Here is a 27,422-nt window from a genome sequence, read left to right as displayed (position 1 = left end):
GGCTAACCAGACGGGTCCTGGGATGGCGCCCGTCTGCAGACCACACTCCCGGGGGTTGGGGGCCGGGGTGGGGGGGACTCTGATCTGGGAGCACGTCCAGCCCGCCCTCCTTATTTCTCTGGAAGGGGACTATTTGAAAATGCACACACCCCTGTCCTCAGCGGCTTCATTCTCCACGCCGGTTATCTTAAAAACGTCCTATCCAACTGCGGATGGGAGCTGTGCTCCCCTCTGGTTCTGGGGTCCCGGGACCACCGACGTCGAGGCGGGCATGTCCCCCAAAAAACTGGGTCCGGAGACCCCAAGCCATCCTTCCGCAAAGCCGGAGGAAGGACGGAGCCAACCGCCCTCAGCTCTGGAGGGCCGTGTGGTCTGAGGTCCTCTCTGACCCTCAGGCTCTTCTTCTGGGCTCACGAGGTTGTCGGACAGATTCAGGTGGTGGGTGCGAGGTTCTGACTTTGCCTGTTCTGGCCGTTGGCCGGGGTCGGGGGGGGGCTGCTCTCAGCTCCCAGAAGCTGCCCTTTGAGGGTCTTGGCCCCATGGGCATCTGACAAGATGGCGGCTCGCTTCTTCCAGGCCAATGGAAGGAGCCCTCTCCGTCGGGTCTGCTAACGAGAGGGCGGGTGATATAACGAAGTGGAGTCATGGGAGTGGCGTCCCATCGTCCTTGCCGTCTAAGGACCCTAATCCAGGGGCCGCCACCCCGACCTCTTTGCCATATGCCGTTGACTAGCGGCAACTCATAGGTCCCAACTGCGCTCAAGGATTGGGGATCATTGAGGGTCTTCCTAGGGTACGCCCCCCACGTTGGTCCTTCCCTATCTTTCTGAGGCAATAGGGGCACCCGTGACCGTGTCTACACCTCCTGTCGCGGTGTCGGTGGTGGGTTGGAAGATAACCGGGCGTTTCCTCTCCGTTCGCAGTGGAGTTTCTATACTGCGATCTGGCGTCTATGCAGTCGATCCGGCAGTTCGTGCAGAAGTTCCAGAGAAAGAGGATCCCTCTCCACGTCCTGGTCAATAACGGTGAGTTCTGGGGGGCGGGGGGGACCCACACGTTGATTCTGACGTGGACACGAACCCCCCCAGCCTTCCCGTGAGAGACGTCGTGGCTCGGGACAGCGGGATTCCCGGGGGAAATCCGTGAGTCTGCGTGCCCTTTGCGGCCACCGCTTTGGTGCCGTGACGCGTTGGGCTTTCGTTCTTGGCGTGATCGACTTTCCGACGTCGCTTGGCAAGGACGGTGCGATCATACATCGTGCGGACTCCATGCTTTGACCGGTGTGCTTGGGCTTCCCTTGGACGAGCGTTTATCCGTGTGATAATGGATTAGAATTCCAATAGGATCAATCATGGCGGGCAGAGAGGAGCTGTGAACATGGTGGACATGCTGTCGGGCGATCGATCTGATTTCCTCGTTAGACTTAACACCCTCAGAGATTACTAACCGGGGCCGTTCATCACACAGCAATCGGGCAGTGACAGCGCGGAAGTGATCTTATGTCTTTGGGGACGTTATTCCGTCTACACACGGGGACGAGGACGTGGGCGTCTTTGGGGACATCGTTCTGTCTACACACGGGGACGAGGACGTGGACGTCTTTGGGGACGTTACTCTGTCTACACACGGGGACGAGGACGTGGGCATCTTTGGGACATTATTCTGTCTACACACGGGAACAAGGACGTGGGCGTCTTTGGGACGTTATTCTGTCTACACACGGGGACAAGGATGTGGACCTCTTTGGGGACATTACTCTGTCTACACACGGGGACGAGGACATGGGCGTCTTTGGGGACGTTATTCTGTCTACACACGGTGACGAGGATGTGGGCGTCTTTGGGGACATCGTTCTGTCTACACACGGGGATGAGGACGTGGGCGTCTTTGGGGACGTCATTCTGTGTACACACGGGAATCAGGACGCGGACGTCTTTGGGGACGTTATTCCGTCTACACACGGGGACGAGGACGTGGGCGTCTTTGGGGACATCATTCTGTCTACACACGGGGACGAGGACCTGGGCGTCTTTGGGGACATCATTCTGTCTACACACAGGGACGAGGACGTGGACGTCTTTACGGACGTTATTCCGTCTACACACGGGGACGAGTCCTGTTTTTGCAGGCTGACTTCCTGCAACAACATTTCGTGCTCTGCTCCTACTGCGTGCTTTTGGTCTCGGTCTTTGCTGTGACGGCCAGGCCGTGGCTGCCGTTGGGTCCACGGGGCCTTTTGTGGCCAACTGAGGACAGGTCCGCTCAGTCCCTGTGGGGTCCGAGGATGTGGCAGCCTCTGTGTCGGTTCCGGCAGAAGCTTTGAGCCAAGGAGACATGCCCAGGGCTGGACGTTGCATTTGTGCACATAATGGACGCCTACTGTCTACTCCCCACGGCGTCTCTTCCATCGGGCAGGATGGGGGCCTGATAGATACGCCCAAGAAGACATCCCGTGGTGCCCGGTGCGGGTGGGCGGCTGCAGGTGGGACCAGGAGCATGCGGTCAGGACAGACCTGGGCGCTGGATGGCGGCCAGGGTCAGATTTACCTCGATTTACCGAAAGTGCAGGATTTCAGCATTTGTCCGCTCATCCCGCCAAGGCCGTTGTTCCAAAGGAGTCGGGTTCATGGGCCCAACGCCTGCGACCCAGTCGCGCGCGGCGAGCGTCATGGAAAAAAACCAGCCCAGCCGTGGGCTCCGCCAAAAGCTCCCTTCCAGCAGCCAACGGAAAGCTACACGCTGTGTGGGCGTGGTGTTTTTTCTTTTTTTCCTATTTCCTTTTTTTTATCCTTAAAAAGAGAGCCATCCAGATTTTGCAAATGTTGAGCCCCACGGGGCGTTTGAAATCATTTCGCGTCTGCCAGCGAGCGTGACGAAAAGCGACGCAGACCGACCGACTCTTTCGGGCGGTTGGGGGAAGCTCGTGCGCGAGGCTGACGATCCGATCGTCCGACGCCAGTGTAGACGACGGTAGGCCTCTTCCGGACGGAGCCGGCTCCGGATTTATGGTTTATTCCCGTCCAGTCAACCGTTGTATATTGACCCGGCTGCCCAGCCCCGGCTCTGCATGCTGACAGACTTGCAATAACCGCACGGGATTTATATTTTCATCCCTGGAGAACTTCCCCCCATGACTCTAATGGGTGAATTTCCCAAGATCAAAAAGTACAAGAAATTATGTTTTCAGCCCAAAAAAAAAAAAGTGTCAGCGGTGACCCTGGGAAAAATAACCGGTGCGTGATGGGTTTCCCTGTAACAGGAGCTTCCAGGAAGCGGGTTGAAAACCACAGCGGTTTTCCAATGACCCAGATGCTCCAGAAGCGTTGGGCCCAGGAGCTCTCAGAAGAGTCGGGCGCTGAAAATCCACCGGCTTCCAGGGTCCCCGATTTTGCATATGGCGGATCCCAGTGGGTGGTTGCGGGTTTCGGTCGAGGATCTGGTCTTTTTGCCGTGATCCTGGGGCGCGGGATGGGCGATGGGAGTCGGCCCTCGGGGATGACAGAGAGGAAGTCACCCAGGAACGGAAATGTGGGCAATATGGCGACTGAGCGTGATGTTCGAACCCGCCTCCAGGATGCTGTCGCCAGTGTTTTCTCTACTGAATCCAGACTTAATTTGGACACGCTGATCAGCCCCTTTGATTTCGGCATTGGGATCGGCCCACGGAGCGACGGTGGGTTCGCCACCCTCTGAGCGCTCCACCCCATACCTGTGTCCCGCTAGATGGATGAGTATTGGGGTTCCTTGCCACCCGCCCCCCACCAAGACTTGCCTCACATCACAGATATTCATTCATCAACACATTTTTCCGGCAATCCTCCCCCAAGACACGCGGACTACCCTTTCCCTACTCACGTTTGACAGGTGGATGCGGAACCCTCATGGCCCTTCCGGAACGTTCCATCCTCCTTCCTTCGCATTTTTTTGCGTTCCTCTCTTGACGGCCTCGGTGGCCACCTTCCCGAGGTCTTCGGTTTCGCGTTCTCTGGGGTCAACAGACTCAAAACTTTGGCTCCAAAGGTCGATTTGGCGGTCGGTCCTCAGACGGCGGGATGGCGGCCAGAGTGGACGCAAACGTTCCTCCTGTTGTGCAGTTCGACCTTCGCCCAGCTGGAATGCGCCCCGTCCTTCTCTCTGCGCGTCTCTGTGTGTCTCTGAGCGGTCCTGTCCCCCCCCCCCGCCCCAGCTAAACAGTGGCTTCACGTTGGGTTGTCTTGTCCGTCATCGCCGGGAAATGCGTCATAGGGACGGAGCGGATGGAGTATTTTCAGCCTGAGGGAGAGTGGGCTGCGGTCGTCCTTCAACCCCTGGGGCCCCCGTGAAAATGCACACGGACGAGTGTAGGCCTCGAATGCCAAGCAGGTGGAATCCGAACTCACTTCCGTGTGCCCAGGGCTGGCTGACCCGTCTGCTGGCTGTTTTCTCTGCCGCCAACGTACGGGGACGCAAGGACCATCGCGAGGAAGGGACAAACCGGCAACAACAGCCATTCCTCTGATAACAGCTTCTCCTGAACTCACCAGACTGCAGTCCTAGGAGCTCACGGGGGGTTAACACACCCCACAAATTCAGCCAGCGGTCCTCGATTCCCCATCACACGGGGGATTTTCCGGCAAAATTTTGTCGCTCAGCAGACGGTGTGGAGCGGCTGCCCATTGGTCCCACAAGACAAGACTCTCTACTTGGAATTTATCGTTTGGGCATGCGCTCGTATCCCACCGTCTCCTGCTGCGTCACACACCACCCCCCCAATCCTCCTGGCTCACCCCATTTTGTCTTGCGTGCCCTTTGGGGGCACGGGCATCGGGACCCTTCGAGCCCTGGGTGTCACGCGGTTGCAGCTGAGGCCACCATCATCCAACGGCTCAAGGGGGCCGGACCTCCAGGATGGCTCCCTCTCGAGGTGGGACGTTGGGGTTTGTTTCCCCGTTGCCCGGGCTCACGGCTTGAAGGGTCAACCCAATGGACCCTGACGTGTGGTCGCCCCGCAACAGGCGGTCTCAGGGGCTCCAGCCTCCTTATTCCATGAAGCCGGCTCTTCCCGGAGCCGCTTCTTCTTGCGCTTCTCCTGTCTTCTTGTTGCTCCCTCTGGAGCCCCGACTCCCGCATGCCTGCTCCTCTTCCTGCATTTTCTGTGAGAACAGCAATAAGAAGCATCGGCATTTATCTTTTAAATGTTACCCCCTGCTGCATCAAAGCGCTGCACCCGTGCTGGGGTCACACATCTGCACCCCAAGAACCTCGCAAGGGAGAAAGCTGCATTGGCGCCGGGGGGAGGTGTGGGGTGGGGTAACCACAAGGTGCGTCCTGCATGGGCCCCCGGGGCTGACGGGGCCTGCAGTTGGGGTCCGTGTCTCCAGGGAGGGACCTCTCAATCCAGCTGGAAAACGTGTCTACACATCCACATGCGCGAATGCACCCACGTAGAAGATCGCGTATGGAAATGCATGCGCAGGCACAGACAGATATAAACACCCGTACATCCACAAATACATGGAAAATACAGACATGCACCGTCATACGTGGCTGAGCAATGGGGATGCATTCTGCAAAAAGCATCGTGAGGCCGTTCCGTTGCTGTGCGAACATCGTGGTGTCACTGACACAAAGCTAGAGGGCATAGCCTCCTGCACACCTCTGTGGTACTATGGTACTATCTGTGGCTCTCTGGGACTAATCTAGGCGGCCACTGTCGTGTGTGCCGTCTGTCATGGGCTGCAATGTCGTTCTGCAGCGTGAGACTATAGAAACACACGGACATATAAAGTACACACACATAAGCACAAACGCACATCCCTATCCAGACGCATACAGAGAGAGAAGTGGATACACATTCAAATATAAATGCCTGCACATTTCTAAATGCACGCACAAACGCAGACACAAAAAAAATGTGCCTGTGTGCATGCAAATCATACACATATCCAAATTCATGAACAAAGCCAAAGATAAACACGGACACAAAAATGCGGCAAAGCATATGCAAAGAGAAATACATATCTGCATGCAAAACACATGAAGGCATATGCAAAACACAAACACATATGCAAAACATAAGTGCATATGCAAAACATAAATACACATGCAAAATACATAAATGCATATGCAAAATACACAAACACATATGCAAAACACAAATGCATATGCAAAACACAAATACATATGCAAAAGCGTGAACTATGAATATGTATTCGTTTGCAAATGCCTCTGCTCATATACTTAACACATACAAGCATATTTATGTACACTCACGCATACACATGTGTTGCATGCAAATACATGCAAATATATGCAAATGCTCCCACACATGCAAATGCACAGGCATGCTCATAGTGTATATGCCAGAGGAAATACACGTATTATAAATGCATAGGTGTTTACAAACACACGTGTGCATGCGAATACACATCCAAACGCACATGCCAACGCCAAAATGTATGTGTAAACGTGTTATCGTGGTTGCACGTGCATATCTTTGCAAATGCATGCACGTAAACATATGCAGATACATATATGCATGCATATGCATGTACGTATGCAGATGCATCTATAATAAACGTAAACCCACAGCCTTCCATACGCACAGACAACACGCACGCGCCCGTCCGTCTGCCGGAACATATGCCCACCTACACGTTTCCCCCACACAGACACACACACATCCCAGCAAGCCGGCCCGCTCGAGGTGATGCCACAATGCGGGCCGGTCCCGTGTCCTGCACTAGCCATCTGGGCTCCAGCCTCCGAGGGAAAGGACTCGGGGACGAGGATTTATCTGGGCTTTGCTACGCGAGAGCACAGAACACACTTTTACAGAAGTGTGTTTAGGGAACGACGGCCAACGGGGCTGGACTTGGGGTCTCGGGGTGTGGACGGCCGACGGGAATCCTCGGGTCTGCGTTTCCCACGGGGCGCCCTGAGGAATGAGTTCGTTCCTGGGGTACCCTGGGAAGGAGGGAACACCACCCTCTCTACCCCACCCAGTGGGCTCCCGATGTGGCTGCGAATTAACCGCCTTTGGGTGACCCAGCCCACCCTCCCTTGAGTGTGAATCCCGCTATTTCATCATTGCTGCTGTCGTTTTGACAAGAATCAGGCGTGAAAGGATCTCACCCATCTCCTGGCACGGCCCCACTGCGTCCAGAGTGGGAAACCGAGGCACGGGGAGGGGAGAAGGCAGCCGGGACCTGAGCCCGCCCTCGCGGCGCCCAGGGCTGTTTCCGCGTCCGCCCGTGGGTCGGCTCTGTCGCCTCCTGTCCTCGAACGCTCGCTGATGCTCCCTTTCTTCCCAGCCGGGGTCATGATGGTGCCGCAGAGGAAGACCGTGGACGGCTTTGAGGAACACCTGGGCTTGAACTACCTGGGCCACTTCTTGCTGACCAACCTCCTCCTGGACACCCTCCGGGACTCGGGGTGTCCCGGCCGCAGCGCGAGGGTGGTGACCGTCTCATCGGCCACGCACTACGTGGGCGAGCTCAACCTGGCCGACCTTCAGGGCAGGTGGGTGGAAGTTCATGGCTGCACCTGTGGGATATGCCCACAATGCACTGGGCACGAGGCTCTGCAGCCCCGGCCACTTTGTATCCGTCTGCCTCACAGGAACACGTCGAAACTTTGTATCAGCATTTGTCGATACTTTGTATCCACCTGTCTCTCTCACAGCGACCCTTTGATACTTTGTATCGGTGTTTATTGATACTTTGTATCGGCCTGTCTCCCAGCAATCCTTTCATATTTTGTGTCAGTGTTTGCTGATACTTTGTATCGACCTGTCTCAGTGATAGTTTGGTTCTTTGTATCAGCATTTTGTCGATAAAGTATCGACCTGTCTCATGGTGAAACTTTTGTATGGTGTCTGTTGATACTTGTGTTGACCTGCCTCATAGTGGAAATTTGATACTTTGTATCAGCATTTGTCGATACTTTGTATCGACCTGTCTACCTTCAATCCTTTGATACTTTGTATCAGTTTTCATTGATTCTTTGTATCGACCTGTCTCAGTGCTAGTTTGCCTCTGTGTTTCAGCGTTTGTCGATACTTTCTATCGACCTGTGTCGCCAGTGATACTTTGTATTGTGTTTGTTGATACTTTGTGTTGACCTGTCTCATAGTGAAAATTCGATACTTTGTACCAGCATTTGTTGATACTTTATATCGACCTGTCTCCCATCAACCCTTTGATGCTTTGTATCAGTGTTTATTGATACTTTGTATCGACCTGTCTCAGTGATAGCTTGGTTCTGTGTGTCAGCGTTTGTCGATACTTTGTATCGACCTTTCTCACCAGTGATACTTTGTATTGTGTTTGTTGATACTTTGTGTCGACCTGTCTCATAGCGGAAATTTGATACTTTGTACCAGCATTTGTTGATACTTTGTATCGACCTGCCTCGCAGTGATGCTTTGATACTTTGTATCAGCGTTTGCCATACTTTGTTTCGACCTGTCTCACAGGGAGACTTTGAAACTTTGTATCAGCTTTTGATACTTTGTATCAGCCTGTCTCATAGTGATGATTAGATTCTTTGTATCAGCTTTTGTTGATAATTTGTGTTGCCTTGCCTCGCAGCGATGCTTTGATACTTTGTATCAGCATTTGTTGAAACTTTGTATCGACCTGTCTACCTTTGATACTTTGTATCAGTTTTCATTGATTCTTTGTATCGACCTGTCTCAGTGCTAGTTTGACTCTGTGTTTCAGCGTTTGTCGATACTTTGTATCGCCCTGTGTCGCCAGTGATACTTTGTATTGTGTTTGTTGATACTTTGTGTTGACCTGTCTCATAGTGAAAATTCGATACTTTGTACCAGCATTTGTTGATACTTTATATCGACCTGTCTCCCATCAACCCTTTGATGCTTTGTATCAGTGTTTATTGATACTTTGTATCGACCTGTCTCAGTGATAGCTTGGTTCTGTGTGTCAGCGTTTGTCGATACTTTGTATCGACCTGTCTCACCAGTGATACTTTGTATTGTGTTTGTTGATACTTTGTGTCGACCTGTCTCATAGCGGAAATTTGATACTTTGTACCAGCATTTGTTGATACTTTGTATCGACCTGCCTCGCAGTGATGCTTTGATACTTTGTATCAGCGTTTGCCATACTTTGTTTCGACCTGTCTCACAGGGAGACTTTGAAACTTTGTATCAGCTTTTGATACTTTGTATCAGCCTGTCTCATAGTGATGATTAGATTCTTTGTATCAGCTTTTGTTGATAATTTGTGTTGCCTTGCCTCGCAGCGATGCTTTGATACTTTGTATCAGTGTTTATTGAGACTTTGTATCTGTCTCTGGTAGTAATAGTCTGATCCTTTGTATCAGCATTTTGCTGACACTTTGTGTCTACCTCTCTCACAGCAATGCTTTGATACTTTTATCAGCCTGTCTCATAGTGATGTTTAGATACTTTGTATCAGTTTTTGCTGAGACTTTGTGCCTCCCTGTCTCGCAGTGATACTTTGTATCTGTGTTTACTGATACTTTGTTTCTACCTGTCTCATCGTAATGACCTGGTGCTTTGTATCAGCCTTTGTTGATACTTTGTATCGACCTGTCTCGCATCGATCATTTGATACTTTGTGTCAGCGTTTGTCATACTTTGTATCAACCTTTCTCCCATCGATCCTTTGAAACTTTGTATCGGCTTTTGTTGATACTTTGTATCAGCCTGTCTCATAGTAATAAGATTCATGACCCATATCTACTCACCGTTTCCTATTTTGCATTCACCTAGTTGAACACTCGACCCGTCTCAGTCCGTTTTTGCATCTTCAAAATGCTTTGAGGCAAATACAATTATTATCCTCGTTTCAGGCGTACGGAAAGTGAAACAACTGTTGTTTTTTTTAAAACATGTTCCTAATATCTCTAGGCGATGAGGATAGAGCCAAAGTTCCAGCCCAGGAAATGGGACTACAAAACGGTAAAAAATCGTCAATTGAGAGTTAGGTGTTTTATCAGCATCATTGAACAGCTCTGCAAAAGTTTTGCACTGTTCTGTTTTCATGCTTCCTGAAGCGCATGCTGTTTTGGGTTTTTTTTTTTAGCATTTTTTTACTGAGATATAATGCACCTATTACTTTCTACTAGTATCCAGTGCACACCACCACGATTCGGTATTTGCACATGTGCTGAAATGACGGGCAGAATAAGTCTCTCAACATCCATCCTCGTCAACCATTGGCATCCTCTCCCTGGGCAGCTTGCCTGTGTGCTGTTATCATTATTATTATTCTTATTATTATCTTGGAGAAAGAGACCAGAAAGAGAGAAGTCAGACCCAGAGAGGCATGAAATCAGGAGGATTTCAGTGTTCTCCTTTGCACCCGGTTGCAAATGCAACGAGCTGGCTCCGCCTGGCTGGTTCACGTTGACTCGACCATGCACAGTCTCTATATTCTGAGCTTCCCTGTCGCCCCGGCTCGAGGACGGAAGACTCCGTGTGTGTGAATAGGACGTGTGTTTCTTCCCCAGTGCGTGTGCAAACAGCTGTGCATGGCGTTAACGGGATGCTTGCAACGATTGGACGCTCGGTTGACCCGGCCTTTGAATCCAGGGCCAGGCTCTGGGGTTTGCAGCCGGGGTGGGGGGACCCCCGCCACCACCCTGGCCCCATAATCCTCAGGCCTGAGAGGAAGGCGACCCCGCCGTGCAGACCCCAGAGGCGTTGGACAGGGTTATTGTCCCTGCACAGTGAGAGGCGGCTGGAAGGAAGGAGGGCGGGGGTCGTCCCGGGATGCCCTCGTCCATCCACTTAGCCAAAGCCGGCTCCCGGGTGGGCGGGCTTCTGCGCTTAAGGCCCTTCTTTGTTTGCTTAAATTTTCCTGTCTCAAAGCAAATCACAGGCGTTTAGTAGAGGAAGATGGGCACAGATGTGAGCTCAGGGCCAGTCTTCCTCAGCATAAAAGAAGAGGATTGGTGACAGATGTTTGCTCAGGGCCAATCTTCCTCAGCAAAAAAAAAAAAAATATTGCACATCCTCAGACCCCACCCCAGCCTTCCTGAACCCAAACTCTGGGCTGCGGCCAGGCCGTGGGAGCTGTGACAAGCCCCTCAGGGCATCCTGATGTGGCCTAAAATTTGAGAAGCACCTGGCTTGAGACCAGCCTGCTTTTCTGTGTCCAAAATGTCGGTTCCTGGCTTGCATCTGATGTAGACACCGCTGGCGGTTATGGTTCTTGGCCGAGACTGATTGGCTGGCTTGGAAAATTCGCGTTCTTGTCCAGGCAGCAATCCCCACATGGCAGAGTGTGCCAAACGCCCAGCGCGTTGCGACACACAGAGGGCCTGTCGGCTCGGCTAGGCTGCGCCGGAACATTCCAGAAAAGGAAAAGCTGGGCGGGGTCTGTTGACACTTGTCATCAGTGGAATTGACGCATGAAGAAATGGATAGTTTTGTTAAAAAGCAAGTTTTATTTTGTGTGGAGGAAGTTAAAAATGCTATGCATTATTTAAGTTAAAAAATTATATGTTATTTATTTTAGATTATATATTATATATTATGTTTATATATTATATACAAATATATATTTAAGTTATATATATTTACATATAAGTATTGTATGTTACATTTATAAAAATTATAAATATATTTTAAAAATAAATAAATATAAATAATAAATATATAATAATATATGTCTAATAAAAATATAATATAAATATTATAAATAATGACTAAATAAAATAAATAAATAAATAAAATAAAAATAAATAGAAGTAATAAATATATAACGTATAATAATATATTATACATATAATAAAAATATAAATATTATAATGACTAAATTAAATAAATAAAATAAATAAAATAAAAATAAATACAAATAATAAATATATAATATATAATAATATATTATGTGTATAATAAAATATAATATAAATATTACAAATAATGAATACATAAATTAAATAAACAAAAATTTAAGAAATTTAATTATTTAATTAATTAATTAATTAAATATAAGTAAAATATAAAAATAAATATATTTATAAAGATTATAAATATATAATTATAAAAATTTTTAAATATATATCTACATGCTATTTATGATATACAAGTATATAATAAATATATATAATATATCTTATAGGTAAAGAAATCAATCTATCTATCTAATCTCTATCTATGAGAGAGACAATGAGTTTTTTTTTTGAGGAATTGACTCCCACAGAGAGGCTGGCCAGTCTGGAATTTGCCAGGTGGACCAGCAGGCTGGAGATCTGCGTAAGCGTTGTGTTGCAATGTTGAGCCTCAAGGCTGGTAAGTCAGGCAGGATTTCTGTGCTGTGGTCTGCGGGCCAAATTCCTCCTTTTTGGGGGGAACCTCAATCTTTTCTCTTAATGCCTTCAACTGATTGGGCGAGGCCCACCCTCAGCAGGCAGGCATCGATCCGCTTTCCTCCTACTCTACCCATTACTAATCACTTCTGAAAAACGCAGCAACGTCTAGATTCACGTTTGACCCAACAACCGGGCACCACAGCCTGGCCACGTGGACGCGTAAAATTAACGACAACAGGCCTGGATGGGCACGAGGAGTTCTGTCAATGGCAGGGGTGAGCGACACCTCGTGGTGTCCGGCGGGGGCGTTCTGCCTCCTACCTGCTCAGCACCCTGGTCCGTCTGCCGTGCCCAGCCTCCTGTACCCGTGGGCGCCTCAGGACCAAAGAGATCCTCGGTGGGTCTTCTCCGAGCTCCCCGCGTGGGAAGACGTCATTGCCCCTCTCCTCGGAATAGGGCATCTTGACTGTCCTCTGACCCTCACCCCTTAAGGCAGATGGCTGTTTACTGGGATGCCCCGGGCCAAAAAGGAAGTCGGGTCATCTTGTCTCCGTGCCCCAGCCCAAGGCAGGCAAGTTCCCTGGTCCTGGCTCTCATCCTCAGAACACATAAGATTGTTCACGGTTGCAATTTAGCACCCTTTATTAAATGCCATGTCAGCCCCTGAGTCTAACTGTCTCTTTGGGGTTTTCATGTCTTTTCTAGGAAGCCCCTCATACATGTAAAGTTGAACAAAATGAAATCTGTATACTTTTCTCTTGTGAATCTGTCACTCATCCGTTTAATTTGCAGGCCCCAGTCGCCAAACCTAAGTGTGCGGAGAAAAAGATTTCCCTCCCCGACAAAAGGCCGTCACGTTACCATCTCTACTTTTGTTTCAGACTGAGCTTTGAGTTATTCTTGAAGTAGTTACGTTAATAAAGGACTAACTATTGGAAAGAATGATACACTTTTATGTTGTCAGTCCTACCTTTTGGCATCATTGATTACAAAAGCTGCTTATTAAAAATGCCATGTTTCCGGGCCGGCCCAGGGGGCGTAGCGGTTAAATTCGCACACTCTGCTTTGGCGGCCTGCGGTTTGCGGGTTGAGATCCCGGGTGCAGGCAACCTCTTCTGAAATTCCTTCTCCTCTTGGGCTAATTTGGGATGGGAGGCTGGTCCCGTGACACTTAACTGAAATCTCAGCCTTCACTCCCCCCCCCCGCCCACCCCGCTGCTTAATTACTCCCTCAGGAGACAGAAGGAATTTGCCAAAAAAACAAGGATCTTGACGCTAATTGGAGGGGTTGGAGCCCGTCTTGGATCAGGAGACGTGTGCAATTTGCAAAACGGCAGGAGAGTTTGCAGGAAATCCCGCTGCTGCCATGAGCCTACAAAAACCTGCTCCTCCCGGGTCCTCGGAGGGGGAGAAATGCAGATTAAAATGACCCTCAGATGCCGCTTGCACAACTTTTAGGGCGGCCCGAAATCCAGAAATCGGGCCACACCGAAGGCGGGCGAGGATGCACGGGAGCAAAGACTCTGGGTCGTTGCTGGTGGGAATGCAAAAAGCGTGCAGCCGGGTTGCACGGCGCCTGGGGGGTTTTTTTTGTAAGAATGCTCCTCTTCGGGTTCAACTCGGCCAGGAGAAACGCCCCCCGTCTGTAGGATCTCAGGAGCAGTTGAGTTTCTGCTCCCCGTCGCCGCCGGCCCCGAATCCACAGCTTTCAAGATGCAGGAAGTGCCGCCTGCTTGGATAAAGGAAAACAAACTGAAACCCTAAGAATGGACCCATAAATGCTGCAGACGTCACCGAAAATGGGCGTTTTGTCTGTGTTCACTCATTCGTTCTGCACGTCGAGTTTTGATTTTAAATCGTTGGCCAATTTTTTTTACTCAGTAACAGTAACAGTGTTTATTGTTATAACAGTTATATGTTATATTACATTATGACAGTCATATTATTACTTATATAGGTTGTTATGTTACAGCAGTTGCTATTGTTATAAAAATATTAGTTATAATGTCAGTTATTAATTATAATGTAGCAATAATGTAACACTGTGTAATGTCACAATAATGTAACAGTAACAAATTGTTGCGGTTTTCCGGGATACATTTCAGACACTGGAGTTACTAAGTTCAACGATTGGCACAATTTTAAAGAAAAATGTTAGTTATAATGTTACTAGTTATTCATTATAATGTAACAATAATATAATAGTAACAAATTGTTGTGGTTTTCCCGGGATACATTTCAGACACTGGCGTTACTAAGTTCAACGATTGACACAATTTTAAAGAAAAATGTTAGTTATAATGTTACTAGTTATTAATTACAATGTAGCAATAACGCAACACTGTGTAATGAAACAGTAACAAAATGTTACGGTTTTTCTGGGATACATTTCAAACACCGGAGTTACTATAGACACAATTTTAAAGAAAAATATTAGTTATAATGTTACTAGTTATTAATTACAATGTAGCAATAATGTAATACTGTGTAATGTACCCATAATGGAACAGTAACAAATTGTTGCTGTTTTTCTGGGATACATTTCAAACACTGGAGTTACTAAGTTCAAAGATTGACACAATTTTAAAGAAAAATGTTAGTTATAATGTTACTAGTTATTAATTACAATGTAGCAATAATGTAACCCTGTGTCATGAAACAGTAACAAAATGTTGCTGTTTTTCTGGGATACATTTCAAACACTGGCGTTACTATAGACACAATTTTAAAGAAAAATATTAGTTATCATGTTATTGGTTATTAATTACAATGTAGCAATAATGTAACCCTGGAACGTAACAATAATGGAACAGTAACAAATTGTTGCGGTTTTCCCGGGATACATTTCAAACACTGGCGTTACTAAGTTCAACGATTGACACAATTTTAAAGAAAAATGTTAGTTATCATGTTACTAGTTATTAATTACAATGTAGCAATAACGTAACACTGTGTAATGTAACCATAATGTAACAGTAACAAATTGTTGCTGTTTTTCTGGGATACATTTCAAACACTGGCGTTACTAAGTTCAACGATTGACACAATTTTAAAGAAAAATGTTAGTTATAATGTTACTAGTTATTAATTACAATGTAGCAATAACGCAACACTGTGTAATGAAACAGTAACAAAATGTTACGGTTTTTCTGGGATACATTTCAAACACTGGAGTTACTATAGACACAATTTTAAAGAAAAATATTAGTTATAATGTTACTAGTTATTAACTACAATGTAGCAATAACGTAACACTGTGTCGTGTAACAGTAACAAATTGTTACGGTTTTCCGGGATGCATTTCAGACACTGGCGTTACTAAGTTCAACGATTGGCACAATTTTAACGACGTGGATACGCGTGGTCGTGGTGCCCGTGACAAAGAGACAGTAATTGGCTTCGTGGGCGCGGGCCCTTCCTTTTCACATCTGGACCCCGTCCCCCGTCCTTCAGCATCAGGAAGGATGACTTCGTGGAATTTAACCAGAGTTACGGGAAAATAGGCACATGTCCTCATTTTTATTCCTTTATTTTACCAAAAAATAAATAAATAGGTTAGCTTACGGGGCATCTAGTCTTTTCCTTTTTTTATAGCTGGTGGATAGCAGATAAAGTTAAATTTCAGGAAAAAAGAACTATTGGCATGAAGAATGGCCGCCACTCCTGAGTGACAAAGGATGCGCTTGGCCGTGACGCCCTCCCAGTTTTCAGGCTGTTGGCACCCCGTAAAATCATCTCTCTGTTCCCGTCGGCAGCAAAAAACCGACCCGGGGGGCGGCTGGCCGCTCTGCATCGGAGTGCAAGAGATGTCGGCCCGTCTTCCCCAAGCCTTGAAAATTCAAATTTAAAGGAGGTCCTCGAGATCGCCCCACAGATTGGAAAAAGGAGCAGCTCCAACCAAGATCTCTGGCCTCGTGGTGTGTGCATGCCAGCCCTGTCATTCTTTTTTTTTTTTTTTTTTTGGTGAGGAAGATTGGCCCTGACCTAACATCTGCTGCCAATCCTCCTCTTTTCTTTTTTTTTTTTGCTGAGGAAGACTGTCGCTGAGCCAACACCAGTGCCCATCTTCCTCTATTTTATGTGGGACGCCACCACAGCGTGGTTGATGAGCGGTGCTAAGTCCGTGCCCGGAATCCAAACCTGTGAACCCCGGGCTGCTGAGGCAGAGCGTGCAAATTTCATAACCCCGACGCCAGCAGGCCAGCCTGCAAAGGGGAGGCGGCTGCAAATGGACGTGGCGAGGGCCAGGGCTGCAGGGCACGGGGTGGGGACTCTGGGCCTGGACCGCCTCTCACGCCGTCTCCTCCTTTGTCTCCACAGCAGGAGCTACTCCCCGCACGGGGCCTACGCCCAGAGCAAGCTGGCCCTGGTCCTCTTCACTTATCACCTCCAGGGGCTGCTGGCCACCCAGGGCAGTCCCGTGACCGCCAACGTGGCCGACCCCGGCGTGGTCGACACCGACCTCTACAAACACGTCTTCTGGCCCACGCGTCTGGTCAAGAAGCTGTTCGGCCGGTGGTTCTTCAAGGTAAGTCCCCGACGGTTCCCGTGTCCGTGCCGACTGTGCGAGCGCGGGCCACACGGGCGGGCCGCCACCTCCAGGACGCTTGCACGGAGTTTGGCGCAAGAACCACCAAGGAGGATGAACTCGTTATGTCCACACTCGGGGGTGTGAGCATCACAGCAGCCCTGGTCTCAGAGAGCGGACTTTAGGCCCGAACGCAGTTCCGTTTTTGTTAGGTTCTTGTTGAGAAATTCACCCCTGGGGGGTATTTTTTCCTCGTTGCAACCCAATTCGCGGCCGGCAGGGTGTTTGCAGGGAGCCGTGCACGACGAAGGCACCTGCTCGTTATTTTGCTGAATCTGGGACCCGGGTCCGGCCTTGGGTCCCGCGCGTGTGTGTCTGAGACTCCATCGCTGTGTGACGATCCCACGTGACGACCATCTCTGTTTTCTGAACGTCTACAATCCGCTTCCACGTTGGGCCTGGGGACCAGAATCTGAATGCTTTTCGGAGGTGTTTTTATTCATTCCCGTCCGTTTCCTGTTGCGTTCATCGTCGTTATTTAGGAAGTTGGAATGTTTGTTTCCGCCGTGAAGAGGATTAAAAAAAATTGGCAAACCGTGAATACAACAAAATAAAATATTTAAAAGTCGGTAATAAAGTGAGCGCACACACCGCGGGATCGGGTGCATGCTTTTCCCCAAATTCGCCTTCCTTCCTCCCAAAAAGGTAACCAACCCCCTTCTCCGAGACGAGGTGTGGACCGTTCTCTTGTTTCTCCTGATAAATGCTCCACATCTTAACTGATGCCATCGCCGACGTTTTATTATTTCTCATCGAGTTTCCGTCTCTCATCTTTTTCCACCACCCAACTATTTAATCTGCAAATGCTCACCATCATCACCTCCTTGCTTCTAACGCATATGCTTCTTGTGATATTGTTTCTATCCACTCAATAGATGATTAAATAATTGATCGAATATCTTCTTGATGACGGTGGAAAAACACGATATTTCTTCTTTATCTGAATACTTGCCTATATGATCGTCTGTTGTGCTTTGTTATGTGCTGTGCTGTATGTTAGCCCCATTTCGCTTTTTTTTTAAAATGAAGTCTTCCTGGCGAATTTTCTCCCTTATTGGAATAACTCAGATCAGGATGTCGCCCGGATCGGAGAGTCCTGCCTTTCGAGAAGGAGTCGTCCTGTCCTTGGGCATCCTTCGGTCGGACCCTGAGGGCTTCCCTGCGTTCACGTTTTCTACCCTTCTGGAGTCGATTGGGACACCTTTCTCCCTGCGATCGATCCTTGTGTGTTTGCATCCCCTTTTAGAATTCATGAGCGTAGTTAACTCTGTTTTCTCAAGATCGGCCCTCCTCCTTGCTCCGGCTTCCATCTCAAGGTTCCCCATTTTTCTCAGAGCTCCTGGAAGGGTCGATGGACTCCCCAACTCTTCCTTCGCTTGCTCCTCAACTCATCTTTTATCCCCTCCCGCCTCAGGCAAAGGGGCTTCAAACGCTTCTTTCAAATTCTTAAGTTCTTTCAGCAGTAAAACATCCCACGTACAAAGTAGAGGAGGACAGGCACAGATGTTAGGTCCGGGCCAATCTTCCTCCAGCAAAAAAAAAAAAAAAAAAGAGGAGGGGGAAGATTGCCAACGGATATTCGCTCAGGGCCAATCTTCCTCACCAAAAAAAAAAAAAACAGGAAATGGACTTGAATTCAGAGCCCTGGGCAAGCCGGTTAGTACCTTGAGAAACACACGGGAGATCTACACATTTATAAAGAGGAGGGGCTTAGTGTGTGTGTGTGTTTTTTTTTTTTTTTTTGCACAGACAAATCACGACCGTTCTGTTTCTGGAGCCATGGGCATGGATCATGGGCCCATAGGATGGAGGGGTTTTGAGGGGGAAGACGGAGAGAATTGGGGGGGTCTCTGGAAGAAGCCAAGTCTGGCCGTTCCACGCAGCTCCTTCCCCCCCACCCCCGCAGTGCCCCTCGCGTTTGTAATTTGTTGGTTCTGGGTAATAATATCTCATAAGAGTGTTGTGGAAATTGCTCACACAGTAGACGCGGAAGCAATTTCCAAAACTGTAAAGCGCTGTGTAATTAGGTAATTAGGAGGCATGCATTTTTTTTCCCCGTAATCGCTCATCGCTTTCAGCTCCACTTAGCCTCCTTTCAAATCCAGCCCGCGTCCCACCGCATTCGCCTTTGATTACATTTCTCCCAGGGGGCATGCGCCCAACCGGCCCACCATCTCCTCGGAAAGAGCAATTTTGGAGCTCGTTCACCATGGATTCAGAGCTCATGGACCAGGGACGTGGATTCAGAGCTCATGGATCATGGACGTGGATTCAGAGTCATGGACCATGGACGTGGATTCAGAGTCATGGATCGTGGACGTGGATTCAGAGCTCATGGATCGTGGACGTGGATTCAGACTCATGGACCATGGACGTGGATTCAGAGCTCATGGACCATGGACGTGGATTCAGAGCTCATGGACCATGGACGTGGATTCAGAGTCATGGACCATGGACGTGGATTCAGAGTCATGGATCGTGGACGTGGATTCAGAGCTCACGGTTGGACGTGGATTCAGAGCTCATGGATCATGGACGTGGATTCAGAGCTCATGGACCATGGACGTGGATTCAGAGCTCATGGATCATGGACGTGGATTCAGAGTCATGGACCAGGGACGTGGATTCAGAGTCATGGACCATGGACGTGGATTCAGAGTCATGGATCGTGGACGTGGATTCAGAGCTCATGGATCGTGGACGTGGATTCAGACTCATGGACCATGGACGTGGATTCAGAGCTCATGGACCATGGACGTGGATTCAGAGCTCATGGACCATGGACGTGGATTCAGAGTCATGGACCATGGACGTGGATTCAGAGTCATGGATCGTGGACGTGGATTCAGAGCTCACGGTTGGACGTGGATTCAGAGCTCATGGATCATGGACGTGGATTCAGAGCTCATGGACCATGGACGTGGATTCAGAGCTCATGGATCATGGACGTGGATTCAGAGCTCATGGACCAGGGACGTGGATTCAGAGCTCATGGATCATGGACGTGGATTCAGAGTCATGGACCAGGGACGTGGATTCAGAGTCATGGACCATGGATGTGGATTCAGAGTCATGGATCGTGAACGTGGATTCAGAGTCATGGACCAGGGACGTGGATTCAGAGTCATGGATCATGGACGTGGATTCAGAGCTCATGGATCGTGGACGTGGATTCAGAGTCATGGACCATGGACGTGGATTCAGAGCTCGTGGATCATGGACGTGGATTCAGAGCTCATGGATCGTGGACGTGGATTCAGAGCTCATGGATCGTGGACGTGGATTCAGAGCTCATGGATCGTGGACGTGGATTCAGAGCTCATGGACCGTGGACGTGGATTCAGAGCTCATGGATCATGGACGTGGATTCAGAGCTCATGGATCATGGACGTGGATTCAGAGCTCATGGCCCAGGGACGTGGATTCAGAGCTCATGGATCATGGACGTGGATTCAGAGCTCATGGCCCAGGGACGTGGATTCAGAGCTCATGGCCCAGGGACGTGGATTCAGAGCTCGCGGACCAGGGGAGTGAGTCAGAAGGATTCCCTGGTGGTGTTTCGGGCCGTGCCTGGCACAAGGACATGCCATAGGGATTTCCGCTGCTCCCGCCGAAGCCCCTTCCGCCATTACTACCCCGAGTTCTAGCTTCTAGGGATTCAGGCAAAATGTGGTGTTTCCTTCCTCTTCGTGCTTTTTTGATCACCTGGAACATGGCGCCCTTCAAATCTAGAGCTTGGTGTTGGGACACACAGTCATCAGCTGAGGGTGCTGTAACACAGTCCCCCGGCCGGGGCGCTTAAGCCACAGACATCTGGTTCTGGAGGCCGGACGTCCAGGATCAAGGTGTCAGCATGGTCTTCTTGGCTGGCAGATGGCCGCCATCTTGGTCTGTCTCCATGTGGTGGAGATAGAGACAGAGAGAGAACTCCATGGAAACAATTCACCAAGGCAGACCCTGGGCTTCGGGATCCAAACCCCTCATTTCACCTCCGTCCCCTCCTTCAAGGCCCATCTCCAAAGGCAGCCCCGTCCTGAGGTCCTGGGGGGGTCTCAGCACCCCAACCTGTGAATTGAGGGGGACACACTCATCCTGAGTCAGGCGTTGTGCATTCTAATTATGATGTGGATTCAAACCCACTCTCCCCTCCGCGTAGCCCAGCCTTTTCTGAGTCGTTTCTGGGAGAGGGCGGCACGTGCTCTGGGTGAGAATGTTGACCGGGAGCCAGCCGGTGGTCCTGGGTTTGAATCTCGGCTCCTCCACCAGCCAGCTGTGTGCCCTTGACAAAGGAGGAGACCTCTCTGAGCCTCCTTTGGCATTTTGGGTGGGGCGGTTCAGGAGCACTGAAGCCCTAGACACACACAGGCTTTGCTGACTCCAGGTGGGCAGCGGCAGAATTGAGCCACGGTGTGCCCGGTTGGGGTTGAAACAGGACGCTGGTCGCAGCCACTGCCCCAGGAAGACGGGTAAATTCAGTGTTCCTTTCAGTAAAATAGACCCGCAGGCTGTGTGAGTTCTGGGAGATGTCTCCTATTTAAAGGAAATGTGCCTCTTTTTTTTTTTTTTTTTGACGAAGATTAGCCCTGAGCTAACATCTGCTGTCAATTTTTTTTTTTTTTTTTTTTTTTGCTGAGGAAGACTGGCCCTGAGCTCACATCCGTGCCCGTCTTCCTCTCCTTTATATGTGGGACGCCTACCACAGCATGGCTTGTCAAGCGGTGCCACGTCCACACCCAGGATCCAAACCGGTGAACCCCGGGCCGCTGAAGCAGAACATGCACACTTAACCGCTGCACCACCGGGCCGGCCCAATGCCTGTTTTTTTTTAATGGACCCAGGGTCCCCTTCATGACCTCATCCCCCTTCCGTGTCCCCGTCTCCCCCACACCCACCCCTTCCTGACCTGGCCCCGACCCCAACTCGTGGCGTCTCCAGGAATGCGTCTTTCCCTCCATAGACAGAGTCACATAGCCTCCCGGCTGGGGTCTGTTCCCCGTCTTCAGAGATTATAGACTTTTCGAAGCCCACGAGGGCGTGCGTTCCTGTCCGCACGCGATGAAAAGAAATATGCAACGGCCCCGGGGTCTGGTTCTGCCAGGTTGCCCACCCCGGCGGTCTGCGTGAGAGTGTCCACGCAGGTGGTGAGCCTCCCGTCTCAGCCGGCGGCCTCTCCCTGAGCCCCGAGCGTCCCGTGCGCTCCGCTCCGGCAGTCGCCGCGTCTCACCTTCCTTCCTTCCTTCCGTCCTTCTCGCCCCGCAGACCCCGGAGGAGGGAGCCTGGACCTCCGTCTACGCGGCCGTCGCCCCGGCCCTGGAAGGGGTCGGCGGCCGCTACCTTTACAACGAGAAGGAGACCCGGTCGCTCGCCGTCACCTACGACCTGAAGCTTCAGCGACAGCTGTGGGCCAGGAGCTGCCAGATGACCGGCATCCCGGACGGGACGGGGGGCGTCTTCCCGGCGTCGCTGCCACGGCGGGAGGAATAGGCGTTCAGGTGGGTGAGGGCGCCCCGTCGGCATGTTTCCCCGCTCGCCTGCTTGGTCCCCACGTCGTCCCACGGACTCAAGACCCAACTTTGATGGACGGGTCCCAGAAATGGGGGTCCATGCGCCCTCAAGGGTCTTAGGGTCATGGGACCAATGCCCATGCTATGCCGCCATCTTGAATGATGGACGGTCCCCGGGCGACCCCTGCACCCTTCAGAGCCACTCAAATGAGGTCTGGGCCCAACAGTCATGGAGGGGTGTCAACAGAGGACGAGGGGATTCTGTAGGACGGGGACGGGGCCTGGAGTCCACTCACCATGGGATTCTGTAGGACGAGGACGGGGACGGGGCCTGGACTCCACTCACCATGGGATTCTGTAGGATGAGGACGGGGACGGGGACGGGGCCTGGACTCCACTCACCATGGGATTCTGTAGGACGAGGACGGGGACGGGGCCTGGACTCCACTCACCATGGGATTCTGTAGGATGAGGACGGGGACGGGGACGGGGCCTGGACTCCACTCACCATGGGATTCTGTAGGACGGGGACGGGGACGGGGCCTGGACTCCACTCACCATGGGATTCTGTAGGACGGGGACGGGGACGGGGCCTGGACTCCACTCACCATGGGATTCTGTAGGACGGGGACGGGGCCTGGACTCCACTCACCATGGGATTCTGTAGGACGGGGACGGGGACGGGGCCTGGACTCCACTCACCATGGGATCCTATAGGACGGGGACGGGGCCTGGACTCCACTCACCATGGGATTCTGTAGGACGGGGGCGAGGACAGCTCTCTCCTCGTCTCTGCCCCATGCTGTCCATTTTCTGTTCATTCGGGATGTCCTCTCTTGGAGACGTCTGCAGGACGCACTATATTGCAAACCATGGTGCTAATATGATGATAATCCTATTGCACGCCAAATGCTGTCCCCGTTCTCCAGGGCCTTCCCGAACTCACAGTTTCCTTATCGACCCTCTTGTATCTTTAGGTCCAGGCAACTCATCCTCCATCAGCACGAAGGCCACTCTCTATGACCTGGAAGTGGGCCCGTGGGCGGGCGAGTCCTTGGGGTTCCTTCCAGTTGGCTCCTATAGGAGTTCAACGTGGCCCCCCCCAAAACACACGTCTGCGTCCCAACCCCCACGACGCGTGAATGTGATCCCGTTTGGAAAAAGGATCATTGCGGATGTCCTGAAGACCTCACGACGGGGAGATCATCCCGGTTCATCCACATGGACCCACCCGCCAGGCAAGGACGGTTCGATCGTCTCTCTGAGGATGGGTATCGAGTCCTCAACACCCGACGTGGAGAGATGAGCCGTTTCTGGAGGGGTTCCCATGCGCCCCACAGCCCCCCGATCGTAAGATTCCACGCCGCTCAGAGACGCTTCTCAGGAGCTAATGGAATCGTGTGGACGGCGGGGTGAGTAAGGCTGAATCCACAGCCGGGCCGACGCTGGTTGAGCCTGTCGCTGGGGTCGGGGGAACCAAGAGGGCCTCCGTGCACCTGAATTGGATTGAATAGTTGGACCCTTGATGCATGTGTAGCATCCGTGTGTTGTGTTCAGGTTCAATAATGGAAAGGACCCCATCATTCATTCATTCATTCATTCATTCATTAAATGTGTGTTAAGTATCACTACCGAGCCGGTCTCTGTGGAAACGCTGGGGCTCCGGGTTGAGTGGGACAGAACCCCTGTCCTGAAGGAGCTTGAGGCCTGTGGCGAGCTGACGCACGGACCCCAGAGACACCAGGTCCTGAGGCCTGGAACCTGGGGGCGCTGCCGTACGTGGTAACGGGAACTTTTATCGGGAAAGAGTGAACTCTGCAAAGGCCAGTCCGGGTAGGACCCAACACGGCTTAGGATCCTTTGGTCCAGGTGCCAAGTGGATTGCGAGGGGGTCTCTATCCATGGACGCATCTTGGCTGTTAGGACGGAAAACCCTACAAGGGACACCAGCCTCCCTGAAAGACGGGGTTTGGATCCAGTTTGGGAGGCTGGATGGGGAAGCTTCTAGGGTTGACCCCTGGGTCCCGGAGGGCGCCCCACGTCCATTTCCCACTTGGTCTGAGCCTTGGGTGGTCAAGTCTTGCATTGGGCGCCATGATTAACCCTTTGAGTCTGCATCTTTCCACTTCCTCCTGCATCGCACGGTCCTCACACGCCCCCTGTCTACACCCGGGCTTGCTGAATGCATTGTGCATTCTGGTTGAGGAATGCTCAGGGGTGTAAACACCATGCATGGTTTTGCATCCAAGCTCTGTAGCCATTGAATTTGTCATGTAAGAGGGAAAAAAAAAAAAATCATGGCAGTTGTATTTTCTGTCGTCTGGATACCAGCATCCTGCGGATTCGACCTAAATTCTTAGCTTTCCAACAAATGCCCGGAGAGGGCAGACGGGAGCATCCGTACATAGGAAAAAGCTTGGGGATTTTCTGGTCTCTGGGTCTCTCTTCAAGGAAGCACCTTCTTGGGTTCAAGAACAGACCTTTACCCATCTTTGTGTTTATTCCTAATTTACCATTTTTGGTTGTATCGATTGCATAAATTTCTCCCCTTTTTTTCCTCATGATTCTGTGCCTTTATTCTGGGATGCATTGCCTCACTTCCTGGTTTGATGACTGCCGTTTATTTCTCAGTTTTCGTATTTCTCACCGTAGCATCCTGGGTGACTCATTTCTGTCCTTGCCTCCCGGGTCTACACCTCATGGACATCTAGTGCGATCCTCGTTTTCATTTTTCCTCTTGAGCCCATGGGTTACTTCGAGGGGTATTTTCAAATTCCCAAATACATTGAATTAAAAAATGATAATTTTGCTGTTGTGGGTCCAGGAATGCATGGAAAAAGTACATTTGCTCTAGTTGCCCCAGAACCTATGTGCATCGTCCTTCTGAGACCCCGCGGTATTCCTGGTCCACCGTGGCGCCAGGTGGAAAGTTGTCGTTCCAAATATCCTGGGAAAACCATCGCCTGATAACTAAGGAGACCGTCACTTTGTGGAGGAATCTTGGCTTTAGTTTTCTCTGGCTTTATGGAGGCGCGACTGGCCAATAAAAATTGTATATGTTTAAGATGTGCGACGTGATGTTTCAACTTCCACGTGCACCACGGGACGTCCACTGCCAACCGCGTGGCTCGAGTAGAGCGTCCCGTTCCGCTCAGGGGGTCGCTCCGTGCTTATACGACTCGGAGGAAAGGGTGGATCTAAAAGGGTTTTAAGTCGGTTAAGGGTCTTTTCAAGGGAGTTATGCTGCCCCTGGGGCTTCAGGGCCAGATGTCCCCGCAGGTGAAAATCCTGTGTATAATGAACCCGAGCCTAGAACTTAACTCTGTTTACCCATGAATGCAAGAGATGGGATTTTCCAGGCACGCACCCATTGCCTTCCTAAAGGGAAGGTTGTCCTGGGTTGGACTGTTTCCCCATTTGGGGGAAATGCTGGGGAAATCCTTTCTAGGCGGCGCTTTCTTGGGGATTCAACGTGTAGAGGCAAGCGTCTTCATCTTCGTCATCTCCAGGGAACAGGTTGGAGGTCCAAGCACGGACGTGTTCAAATGCCTATCACCTTGTTATAAATTGCATTATGTGGACTTATTACATTTGTCTACAGGTGATAGTATAAGGATTTCATTTTAGGAGAGTCGAGGGGGCATTAAAAACGCGTTATTGTACATCCATACAATGGAATATTATTTGGCCCTGAAAAAGGAATGGAGTACCATCACATCCTACACCATGGATGAACCTCAAAAACATTGTAAGTGAGGGGCCGGCCCTGGGATGGGGTGGTGAAGTTTGTGCACCCTGCTTTGGCGGCCCAGGGTTTGGGGGTTTGGATCCCGGGTGCAGATCTACACATCGCTCACCAAGCCATGCTGTGGTAGGCATCCCACATACAAAGTAGAGGAATATGGGCACAGATGTTAGCTCAGCAACAGTCTTCCTCAAGCAAAAACAGAAGACTGGCAACAGATGTTAGCTCAGGGCCAATCTTCCTCACCAAAAAAAAAAAAAGAGAGAGAAAAAAAAACCCTCCTCACTTCAACAAAATAATGTCTTTGTTCACAAAGAGAATGCAACGCGCCTCAAAGTGCACGCCTTCCCTTGTCTTCCCATCCCACACGCCGGGTGCCCGTGGGTGTTGCTTTGAACCGAACCAGACTGACCGATGGAACAGAACAAGCCTGTGCGGAATCTCCACTTTCATTTTCCGTTTGTGCACAGATTGCGTTGGGACGTCTTCTGTGCTGGGATTTCCAACGGGGTTGGAAACTAATACCTGCTTGCATTGAAAACTCCCCCCGCTCCTCATCTTCGTAAGGAAAAGGGAGAAAAAAAGGATGAAGACGTTCCAGCAGCCTTCAAAATGAACGTGAACAGACCCAATCCGGTTTCATAATTTTCTGCAGGTCTTTGAAATTCTTCCCACGGGCGTTTTTAGAGGCACCAAAGCAGAGTGAAATACGACCATCGATTTCCTAGCATTTGAGGAACCTGGGAGGCGAGGCGTAAATGATGGCGTGCTGTTCCCCGGGGCTGGCGGGAGTCATAAAACAGTCCTGGATGGTGAAGGGGGCTCCAGAAGCTGCCAAAAAGCACAGGATTTGTTTTCAGGACGCGCCTCGGGTGTCAGGAAGAATGACTCACGGTTAAGTTATTTATGCAAAATTATTCCCCAACAAAAATGACTGGAAGCGTCGCCAGGTAGGACAAATGGCGACTCTGCCTGGAAAATGGCGGACGGAGCGCTGATGTGCCAAACCAGAGAGTGCACAAATCTCAGCAGTTCCTAAATCATCAGAACGAGGTCATGACCGAGCTGGGAAACAGAAGCAAGCGGCCAGAAGCACAGACCTTGGGTTTTTCATAATATGTAGAAAAATAAATGACTTACCTGGGGTGATATTATTAGCTACCCTAGGTATTCTTTACCCGGGCGGGACTGATATCTGGATCTGGACCGTTCTCTGTGGTAGAGGCCATCTGTCCTGTGCACTGTAGGGCGTTGAACAGCAGCCCTGGTCTCCACTCGCCAGAGTCCAAGAGCATCCCCA

The 27,422-nt window shown here is 50.4% G+C and overlaps 1 protein-coding gene across 3 annotated transcripts in view; it reads left to right on the top strand.

The window, feature by feature from the left end:
• The window catches only part of DHRSX (dehydrogenase/reductase X-linked), a 136,280-nt gene that overhangs the window by 73,179 nt on the left and 35,679 nt on the right, over nucleotides 1-27,422 (top strand). For 2 of the 3 annotated variants that reach the window (XR_011536002.1, XR_011536001.1), the window contains exons 4-8: nucleotides 924-1,025; nucleotides 7,293-7,500; nucleotides 16,606-16,813; nucleotides 22,133-22,365; nucleotides 23,355-23,789. Coding sequence is in view for 1 of the 3 variants with exons in the window: in XM_070604885.1 (XP_070460986.1) it covers nucleotides 924-1,025; nucleotides 7,293-7,500; nucleotides 16,606-16,813; nucleotides 22,133-22,357 (743 nt within the window). In the remaining 2 variants the exon portion in view is untranslated. Of the gene's footprint in view, nucleotides 1-923; nucleotides 1,026-7,292; nucleotides 7,501-16,605; nucleotides 16,814-22,132; nucleotides 22,366-23,354; nucleotides 24,006-27,422 lie in introns of those variants that run through there. The other variant, XM_070604885.1, reaches the window with a different exon arrangement.

The sequence above is a fragment of the Equus przewalskii genome, chromosome X (assembly GCF_037783145.1).
Source record: "Equus przewalskii isolate Varuska chromosome X, EquPr2, whole genome shotgun sequence".
NCBI lineage: Eukaryota > Metazoa > Chordata > Mammalia > Perissodactyla > Equidae > Equus > Equus przewalskii.
Note: the sequence above shows the minus strand (reverse complement) of the source record. Positions and strands in the feature narration are given on the sequence as shown.